This window comes from Candoia aspera, chromosome 4 (genome assembly GCF_035149785.1).
Source record: "Candoia aspera isolate rCanAsp1 chromosome 4, rCanAsp1.hap2, whole genome shotgun sequence".
NCBI classification, from domain to species: Eukaryota; Metazoa; Chordata; class Lepidosauria; order Squamata; family Boidae; genus Candoia; species Candoia aspera.
In genome coordinates this window covers 1,639,106-1,649,794 of record NC_086156.1, presented here as the reverse complement: position 1 = coordinate 1,649,794, position 10,689 = coordinate 1,639,106, and the positions used below count along the sequence as shown (strand labels likewise).

Genomic DNA, 10,689 nt, shown 5'->3' with positions numbered 1-10,689 from the left:
GGGGGCTCAGCCCGAGCGGCGCCCCCCGGGGTGCACGGAAGGGGTGCCCCCCAGCAAGGCGAACCCAGGATGCCCCCACAGCAGGGGCGCTTCTGCTGCCCCGCCCCCCGGCAGGCTTGCAGACCCCCCTGTCCAGAAGGAAGAGGGGCGCGGGGGGCCGGAGCGAGCGAGCGAGCCTGAGGCGGCTGACGCAACGGTCCGGCAGAGGCAGCGCCCGCGCGCCCGCCCGCTCTCCGCAGTGCCTGGCACACGCCCCCCCTCGCTCGCGGGGGGGGCCGCCGCCGCCGCCGCCGCTGACATCACCCGGGATGACGGAGCGCTCCGGCAGCGGCCGCCGCATCCCAGCCAGCCGCGGCAGCAGCGACGCCTCCCGGCCCGGCCGCCGCCCCCCCGCGCCGCCCGCCAGAGCGCAGGCTCCGCCGCCCCGCCGCCCCCCACCCCGCCGGCTGCGGAGGAGCCCCCGGAGCGAGGCGGCCGCCCGCGCGCCCCGCCGCCCCCCGCCCGCCCGGGCCCGGGCCCGCCGCCCCCGCCGGACACGCCTCCCGCGGCGCCCTGGATGCTCCGCCATGCCCTGGGAGGCGGCCGCCCGCAACGCCCCGGAGGCGCCGCAGGCAGGTGAGTGCCCCCCGCGCCCGCGCCCGCGCCCGCCGCAGGCCGGACCGCCCGCGCCCGCCAGCACCCCCGCCCGCCCGTCCGCCCGCCCGCGGGGCAGAGGCGGAGGGGCGCGGGGACCGCCGGCTGGGCCGGCTGCGGGGCGGTCCTGGGCACGCAGGATGGCAGAGCGGCGGGCAGGCCCTGCTGGCCGCCCGCAAGGTGAGGGCCTCGAGCCGAAGGGAACGGGGGGGGGGTCTTCGTCGCCCCGACTTTGGCCGGGGAAGTTCTGCCCGGGAGGGGCCACCTCGCCGAGCGCCCGGCCGGGCTGCCCTTGGGCAGGGACGGGTCCCCAGGGGTGCCAGGGGGGCAGCCTGGCCTCTTCCCAAGGTCAGTGGCCAGGAGGGCAGCGGCTCGGGGCCGGAGCCCCTATCCCTCGGGCTGGGGGGGGGCGGATGCCGGGGCTCCCGGCCGGGCCAGGGCAAGGCAGGGCAGAGGCCGTGCCCGCCCCTCCAGGGCACGATGCAATTCGGAGCCGAAGCCCAGGATCTCGGTTGCCCCCCCCCCTCTCATTCCAGCCCCAGGGACTTTCTCCCCCCCCACCACCTCCAGGGGGATGGGCCGAACCTCATCTTCCCTGGGTCCCCCCCCCCCCCCCCGCAGCCGGCTTCTCATCCAGAGCATCAGAGCATCAGAAGGTTCCCCCCATTCCAGAGAAACGCTTTGCAAGCCAATTGCTGCAGGTTGCACCCCTAAAGGTCTCCTCATGTTTGATGCCTTTCTTTGCGGGGGGAGGGGGGAGCAGTATCGGTGCTTGAAGAGGCAAGTTGTGGAGGAGGGAGCAGCCCCTAAGCCCCCACCCCCTGCAACGTGTTCCCCGCTGTGTGCAAAGTCAATATAGCGAGGCACCATTTTTCCTGGCCTGGTAGCTTGGACTGTACAGAGGATTTCGATATGCAGGAGGTAAACAGGCAGAAGACACACCTATTTTTCCTTTACACCAAGGTAGGGAGGCCCATTGGAACACCTCGCTCTATCCCACTGATCCTTAGGTTAAAGCAGATTCCCAGCTGAAACTTTGAAATTCTGTATCTTTTTTTCCCCCTTTTAGAAGACAATGCTGATCTGTTTTCTTTGCAATTTAATTTGACTGTATCCACAAAGGAACTTGACCATGATCTCTCTGAGCCCCCAGATATCCCCCCCACAAAATTCAGTGGTGTCTCTGCCAAGCCTCACCCTCTAATTGGTTGCCATTCCCCCCCCCCCCCCGTCAGTTTCTACCTTTTTATGTGTTGATGCAGCCACGTGAGAAATGTTGGGTCTCGCCCCTATTGGGGGCCAATTAGCAGAGCTGCCTAGGAGTTATGGCTCACTCCCCACCCCCCACCCCAGTCTGGAGTAGCCAGGATTTCTCCTGGGCTAAGACTAGCAAATGCAGAATGAGCTGTGAAATAGGACCGTTTGCACCAGAAAGTCAGAATTCCAAGGCTGCTGGTGATGGGGAGGGAGGGAAGGAAGGAGGGAGGGAGGGAGGGAAGGAAGGAAAAAGGGAGGAGAGAGGATGGGAGGGAGAGAGGGAAGGAAGGAAGGAAATCTGTATAACTAATAACACACACACATACACCTTGGGATCACAAAGCCTTTGTCACCTGATTCAATTTGCCTTTCTCAGCAATAAACCCGACTTTAAGGGCGCCAGTCATTCATGCTACGCAGGTTTACTCTGGAGGTAAGCCTTATAGAATTTTTTGGTGAGGCTTACTCCCAGGTAAATCTGCACAAGGCTGTGCTGTCCAGTTTAGGCACAGATGAGTCCTCACTTAATCCCCCCTTTCCACCTACCAGATCTGGATCTGGGTCAAGCCTGGTTAATCTTCCCCTGACTAAGGCTTTGTGATCTGTTAAACCAGGAAAGGCCAGTCAGGGTGGGGAAAGAGACAGCCTAGGATTAGATAGTCTTCCTTCCAGGCAGTGTTTTGGTATGCCAAGATAAATTTCATGGCTCTTTTAAGCAAGCTATTCAATCCTTCCCTCTTCAAGGCAAGGAAGGCCCAAGGTTATTCCTGCAGATATGCTTTCCCTGCTGGGGAGGGTGCTTTCAGAGCACAGTTTTATCTCGAGAGGGCCTTGTTTTCCCCCACTGTAGTGTGTTTCTCCATCAAAAAATTGGTTGAGCACGAAAAACGGGAAATAACTCTGCAGGGCTGTGGATGGTCCTGCCGGGCGCCCTTCGTCTGAAGCTTCCTCTCGATGGGACTGCCGTGGTGCAGTGGGCAGGAGTATTGCGTGAGACGAGAAATAGGTTACTGGCAGGAGGAGCTGAGTATTTTATTGTTCTGATTCTGTTCTTGCAAAGCAGGGAAGAATATTAGATGCGGGCGATGCACTCTGGCCAATTCATGAGGAAAAGGCCCAAGAGCGAGGAGGAAGAAAACGCAATAGGAGGTGGATCCTCTGTACCCTGATTTGTACATCCTGATCCAGCCAGGATCTCGATGGAAATTCCACCAGGATTGAAATGGCCTATCTCGCTGGGCTGGGGTGAACACAACTGGCACGGGGCTTACCAAGTGCTTTTGGCAGACTAAATATTTTGGAAAGCATGTGGAATAATTAAGAAATATGTTCATTCCCCAGTTCTTTCTCTTTGTCACACTCTGGAATAATTAGGCAAGACAGGAAAATGGCAGACATAGGCAAACAACAGCAACAAAAACAGAGCTGGAGAGATGCAAGGAAAGGCATTCCAAATTTCCAAAAATTTCAGTGTTTCATTTCTCAGTTGCACCCAAGAAAGGTTGTAGGGAATGAGGAAGACCTGATGGGAAGATTAACAGGAGCCTTTAAAAACAGTTGTGATTTTATAGATGCCCCCACCCAGATTAATTTCTGCCTCTTTTCAAGTTTTTTTTCCCCCTCATTCCCTCTCCGGGTAGTTTCCAAATAATCCCAATTCCAGGAAAAACGGGGCGCATTAACAGCTACTATATGTGATAGCTAAATTAACTATATGTGATAGTTAAATTTCCCTGAATATCAAGTCCTGGTCATCAGTCATAGCCCCAAAGTGCCCCCCCTGCCCCATGCAAGTAGTCCATTACAACGAAAGGGAGAGAAATGGAAATTTGGGATTTAAATCTTGGGGAGCGGGGGAGAGAGAGCGCTAAATCCTGGCCCTTTGCAGGGGCCAGGCTTCATCAATTCAGGAGCTCCTTAGATCTGCAGTAAAGCAACTGACCTTATTAGTCTGAACCCTGCCTTTGCCGTGAGGGCTGTTGAGTGCTACTTGAGTTCTAAAAAGTGAATTATTGCAGAGTGCTGGAGCTGGGCCTGACTAGCTTATGAGCCTGCCAGGGGTTTCTGGATGCCCCAGGGGCACGTGGGATGGTCGATTAGATCAGACAAGCTCGTCTTGCCTCAACCGCCCCACTGGCTGGGATGTCACGGTCCCAGTGCATGTCTGGAGGGCACCGGGTCGCAGAAGGCTCATGTAGACCCTGAAAACGCTTGTGGGAGTTAAATCCCAACAGCGGTGGTCTGGAAGCAAACGTTGGAGAAAGGAAATTGGACTCCTTGGGGGTGTGAGAAGGGATAGGAGCTGTTTCCCAGGGCATCAGGACCGTTTCCAAAGCGGCTGGGCCTGGAGATCCAGAAGGGGCTCGGGTGTCCATGGGGGACCCAGCACCATCATGTGCATCGTTGTGCAGATGGCACCCTTGAGGTGCCTATGATGGGAAAATGTTGCACGCTAAGCCCAAACATTATGGCAGTGTTTCTCAACCTTGGCAACATTAAGATGGGTGGACTTCAACTCCCAGAATTCCCCAGCCAGCTGAAGTCCACCCGTCTTAATGTTGCCAAGGTTGAGAAAACACTGCATGATGTCTTAGAGGGGAGAGTATAGCCAGCCTCTGTGGCTTGCATTTTATGGCTTGGTTGCGTGCATCCCATGGCTGGGTTTTTCCAGGGTTGTCCCCTTCCTCCTTCCATTCTTGGTTCCGCCTTGTCCATTGCATGCCTTCTGCTGTTCCACTTCCACAAGCCACCCTTTCCTCCAGGGCTGATGTGACATTTTAACACCCAGCTGAGCTGACAGCTTTGGCCAGAAGCTTTCACTTTCCCGCATCCCTGAGCAGCTGGAAGATCTGAGACCATGCTATGCCTGCAGAGCATCCAGCCAATCAGGATCAGCAGATAAAAGGAAGGTCATTTGCATGTTTAAAGGGGCCTTCGCCCTACAGACATGAAGAAGGTTGGCCAACTTTGCCGGGCACTCAATATGGTCTGAAACGTAATGCTGTTTCGGCAGGGAGGGAGCTAAAAAAAATTAAGGTGGTGTCATGCATGTAAAGAATGGCTTTGGTGTGGGGGGCGCACTCTCTTGAAGCCCTGGCTTTGAGGTCTTCTCGTGGTAGGGTCTCAGCCGTCTAGTGATGAGATGTCAATCGCTGATGTGCCTCAGTCCCACTTTACCGATCAGTTCCTGATGACCACAGACTAACTCTTTGATGTCATCTAATGTTGGTCAGATTTTCCACTGTCTACTCTGGCTTGCCCCAAAGCAAAGGAGGGTTGGGATCTTGGAGGATGAATGAGGAATAACATGATGCCATCAAGAGGGGTCACCTGGGGCTTCCTGTAATGGTATGTGGGAAAGACCTCTGGGAGACAGGGTGAAGCGATGCTGCAAGGGAATGGTCAGATAAGAGACGGCTTAGCCCACAGCTGCATAATGGGAGGAGAAAGAGGCTCAGGAGGGACCCTCCCTGGTTTCTTGGGCTGTAAAGGGGACGGGGGGGGGGGGAATTGTCCTTTCAGACTTGCAAGATTCTGTCAGTGTACCTTTATAATAAAGTAGAATTAGCTCATCTGGTCGTGATTCCTATCTGGTTTACCCCATAAGGCATGCACTTCCAAATGTTTTAGACTATTTTATTTTATTTATGCAATTTCATCATTAATGAGGGGGTCATCAGGGCATGGTTTAAAAAGTCAAGATGGTGGCTGTTAGGGTACGAGCATACTTTGATTACACCATGGTGGCTGCCATCTTGACTTTGACCCTACCCTGCTGACATCCCTATCATTAGAAAGAATCCCCAAAGGTGACTACCATTCCCATAATCCCTTGCTGTTAGCCATACTGGCTAAGGCTAATGGGGGCATCGGGTGGCCACGAGAATGCATGGAATGACTTAAGTGGGAGAGAAGAGACTGGATTTCCGTACTGTGGCAAGCCATAGTTTGCTTCCTTAGGGCTTAATGAGTAAATCATCATTAGCTGGGTTCACACATCCCACTAAGCCATAAACAGTGGGGTACCACTCGCAAGGTACACGTAGCATGCCAAACCACAAAGAAGCAAACTTATGATTTGATGCACACATTTTATTAATGTCCGCTGTATGGTTTGGGCTTGTGTTGTGCAAACCCAGCTAATGAGGATCTGTTTGACAAACTAGTTAAACCATGGCTTAGTGTGAGGTGTGAAACCATGTCAGGTTCTGCTGTGGCTGAGGTCTGCGGAGTGGAAAGAGGCGGTTGGCAAGCTTAACAGAAACTAAGAGACCAAACATCAGACATATTAATCGTGGGGAAATAAGGGTGAGTTGGAGTTGATTTTTCGTAGCTATAATTATTTGTAGGGATAATGTTGGGTTTAGAATGTCTCCTTATTTTTTACTGTTTGGAAATACAATTTTTAACAATTTTTTAATTGTTTGGAAGTGCAGTTCAGTTCCCATCAAGGCTTGGGAATTAAAGGCAGTTGCACATCCTGCATTTTCCAGCTGCATTGGCCATCCTGCTTGCTCCAGGCCATCAGCCGCTGACTCCAGCAGTGGGAGGTCAGGCGGCTGCCAAGAGACCCCTGTGGGGCCCTGCAGGGCTGTAGCCACCGTTCACGTAGAAGGGAAAAGGTCCAGTTTTCCTCGAGCTGAGCGAGACTTCTGGGGACACATCCATGTTGTTTTTTTGGCCATAACACAGAAGAGGTTTTCCACTTCCTTCTGGGGTGTTTTTCAGCTTCTCAGCCTAGCCAATGTTTTTGAGATTTCCTGGTGGTCTCCCATCCAGATAATAATCAGGGCCAACCTTGCTTAGCTTTTGGAGATCAGCCAAAGTCAGCTAGGTGCTCACACAGAACTTCAAAAGAAGCGCCTCCTGCAGCTTTAAATTATCTCCTAAGAGCCCCCGGACAAATAATCCCATTGATTATAGTAAAAAGAAGAAATCAGCTTTGGCTACAGGAGTGAGGGAGGGAGGGAGGGAGGAAGTGTAACTGATGACATCATGACCCACAAGGCAGCATCATGGCTTGCCCTGGATGCCTGTGATCACATGACACCCTACTCCAGGTGTTGGACTTCAACTCCCAGCATCCCTCTGCCCTGTCAGACTACTTAAGGATGCTGGGAGTTATAGTTCAACCACATTTGAAGGTGTAAGATGACCCTTTCTGGTTGTCATGCTGACTGGGGAATTCTGGGAGTTGAAATCCACCCATCTTAAAATTGCCAAGGTTGAAAAACACTGATCTGGGCCAACTTTCTGCAGGAAAATCAACGCAGCCATCCAGGTGGGGTGCTGCTCTGTCCCTTCATAAAATCCCCGGAGGTGGAGAACCTGCAGTCTCTGTAGCTGGACACATCACTCCTGTATGGATCTCACCATCTGAAAATTGTTCTTTATATTCATGTGAAAACCAGGTAGCTGAAGTTTGACATCTCTGGAGGGCGTTAGGTTGGGGAAACCCAGGTGAGACATCCAGGGGCCGGTGGAGGCTGATGGCTGTATATCTGACCTTGCCTGCAAGGCTGATTCAGGTGCTGAATTGGATGGGCCTGTCGGTCTGGCCATTTGCGTCGACTCAGCTGCCAGCTCAAGGTTGAAACCGAAGCCAAATGTCCATTACAGCTGAGATGGAAAAGGAGCCATGCACTGGGGATCCATTAATTTGGATTCCTGCCCTAAGCAGCCGGCAGGTGGACTAGATGGCCTTAAGACCCCTTTTCTACTCTAGGATTCTATGTATTGATCTGTTTCGCCCATCACACTATGCCGAGATTTGCTTAACCGCAGTCCACTGGCGATGCAACTGTCACAGAGTTCATGTGTCATGCTAAACTGTAAGACCCCGCTTTGCAAACCCCGGTTGATTTTTTTTAGGACATGCGTATCTGAAACCAAGTGTGCCAAATGCTGGCTTAAGTTTGGGGGGTGAACCTGGCCAGCAAATGGGTGGAAGACCTATTTCTGTCTGGGTGGCCTCCTTATCCCAGCAGGACAAGATGTTCAAGAAACGGTCTGTGTTACATTTCAGGTGTGATGGAGGTTCGGCACAAGGCTCTTGACCACCCTGACGTGAGGGTTGCGCAGGTCTGCACCGGGCCATGACGGAGCAAGGGGTTCCCTCCGTGCATTTTGGCGCTGATGACAAATGTGCCTGGTAGGAGGGGCAGGGAGGCCTCCGTGGCTCTGAACACACCATTTTGCGCTGGTAAAAAAGTAATGGCCTGGCTGACAACTCCTGAAGGCTCTCCAGGAGGAATTTTACCAACAGGGTGACAGAGCAGTTCTCTTCTCCCCAGTGTGCTGAAACATAAGTGAACCCACCACGCTTCAGTCTCGCCTGTGGTACAAATGCACCTTGTGTTATTTGTGCTACTGAGCAGATCCGAAAAACTGAGATCACTGGGCAAAGGAGGGTCCAGCTCACAATGCGCCCTCTGTGTGTTCGTCTTCAGAGCTGTGGCTTGCTGGGATGAGAGATGCGCTGGTGGCCAGCGATAGTAGCTTTGATCCTGGGTACTTTCTGGTAAGGCGGGTTCTCTTTAAAATGCTGGTCTGTTGAAGCCTGCCATTTGGCCTCCAGTCTGGCACCTTTTGGGGTGCTTGACTGTGACCCCTCCTCCCTTCTTTTCAGATTGCATGTGGCTGGGAGCTCTTGTAGCGGGAGCACCAGCTGCTGCGGGCGGGACTCCGGTAACAGGCCAGGCCGGTGAAAAGCTGTTCTTTGAATTGGCCAATTCCCACAAAGGAAAAAATAATCAGGTGGTTTAAATCAGTGTTTCTCAACCCTGGTCATTTTAAGATGGGTGGACTTCGACTCCCAGAATTCCCCAGCCAACCATGCTTCGCATTTATGACCGTTGCAGTGTCCTGTGGTCATGTGCAGTGTCCTGTGGTCACGTGATCGCCATTTTCGACCTTCCTGGCTGGCTTCTGGCAAGCGAAATCAGTGGGGAACCACATGATTCGCTTAACGACCATGTGGTTCACTTAACGCCTGTGGCGATTCGCTTAACAATCGCCGCCAAAAGGTGATAAAATTGGGTTGTGTTCACGTAATGACCACTTTGCTTAGCAACCAAAATTCCGGTCTCAGTAGTGGTCATTAAGTGAGGACTACCTGTATTTGCAGCTGCAGCGTGCTTTATTGTTTGCAGCTCTTACGAGATTTACTGCAGCTTCAATCCGGTTTGTGGGAAAATCGGAAGGGCGACCAAGTGGAGAACCAGAACAGCAGAAGGGAATGTAGCCCAGTCCTCCCTCCTTCCTGGCTAGTTTTTTGTTTGCAAACCTACCCACTGACTTTCAGAGATGGGATCGCTGTTTTGAGTGGAAAGGGAGCCCATTGAATGCAGCCGGCAGATGGGCTTCTTAGTAGATTTGCTCTTCTGCCACCTTACCGGTTTTCAAGCGTTTCAGAGACTGTAGTCAGGGGTTCTGAAATTCCCCCTTCTAGACTTGGGGCTCCTGGTGGTCTCCCATCCATGTACTAAATCAGGCCAATGCTGTTCCATGCAGTCTCCATCTCCCACCATTGGCTGGCTTTGTCCAAAGGATTGAATCTGAACCCAGCAAAGAAACCCTTATTATGACTTAGCAAGAAGTGCCAAGCTCCCTCTGGCTGGCTGTTGCCTACCCACGTTTTGGTTTTCTTAAGGCTTGGGGACCCCTTTTATGGAACGGCTGGGTCTCCCCGTCCCCTGGGGATCTGTCCCCGCCTCTCGTGCCTGTGAAAATCCAAGAAGCGAAGCTGGTTGCGACCTAGAGGTCCGTCCATGCCCTTTCTCTGGACGCGCACTGACAGCTTCACTAAAAGGCCCACAGGCAACGCTGATCAAGGAACAATTCTGGAAAAAAAAATTATCTGCAATCCAAGCATTCCAAATTTTGCTCGGCCAGTTTGTATCTCCGAGGCTTTTGCAAAGGTTCCACTCTATTGGTTCCAGTCTTCGTCACTTTGCTGGAGAATGGTGTTGGCCGTGTGTGTGTGTGTGTGTGTGTGTGGGGCTTGGGAGAGGAGAATGGGGGGCTCTCTCAGGGTGACGTCCCTGTGCCCCCACTGCTGGATGTGGGGAATGGGTGGGAGGAAAGGGTTGGGGGAGGTTGAAGCCCCCGGCTGCCCTTATCTGATGCTGAAACTAAGCAGGGCCAGAGCCGGCTGGTATTTGGATGAGGGACCATCCATCGATCCCAGGCTGGGAAGAAGCAGTCACAAATCTCTTCTGGGTTGCTGCCAGAAAACTGCATGGACAGGAAGGTACCAGGAGCTGGATTCAAGTGGAGGGCAATTATATTTTCTGCTCTAGCAGGGAGCAGCATCCAACCTACCTTGGCTGACAGCAAAATGCTAAGCAGAGTCAGAGCAGGTTAATCCTTGGAGAGGAGACCACTATGAAATCCCAGGAGCAGAGACTAGACGCATGAGGGTAAAAAGAAAAATGGGGGGGGGGAGCTTCAACTGCACCATTGTGGCTGCTGTCTGGATTTTTTGGACACCCCGAGTTCAATTGAGGGTGGTCAAGTCTTTACCATAATAAAGTATAAAGTAAATAGAGCAGAATGTAAAAAATATACAAAATGTTAAAAAAGTACGGGTAAATGAAACACAAGTGCTGTGTGATGAGTTCCCCTCCAGCACTTTTTTAGTGGCTGTCCAAAGCAGGCAAGAACGAAAACTCCCCTTTGAGAGTCAAAGCTAATTTTAGCCACCAAATAGAGATGGGTAGAGTCACAACAAAACTGGGCTTCATTTTATTGACGTAAAGATGTCACAAAAATAAAACTGCTTAATGTGATCGCTCTTCT

General features: G+C 52.8%; 1 protein-coding gene across 1 annotated transcript in view; it reads left to right on the top strand.

The window, feature by feature from the left end:
- The first annotated feature begins 535 nt into the window (after positions 1-535).
- LOC134497518 (NAC-alpha domain-containing protein 1-like) overlaps positions 536-10,689 on the top strand; it is a 33,339-nt gene continuing 23,185 nt past the window's right edge. The window contains exon 1 of the mRNA XM_063303206.1: positions 536-615. Coding sequence (XP_063159276.1) covers positions 567-615 — 49 coding nt within the window. The 5' untranslated portion in view covers positions 536-566. The remainder of the gene's footprint in view (positions 616-10,689) is intronic.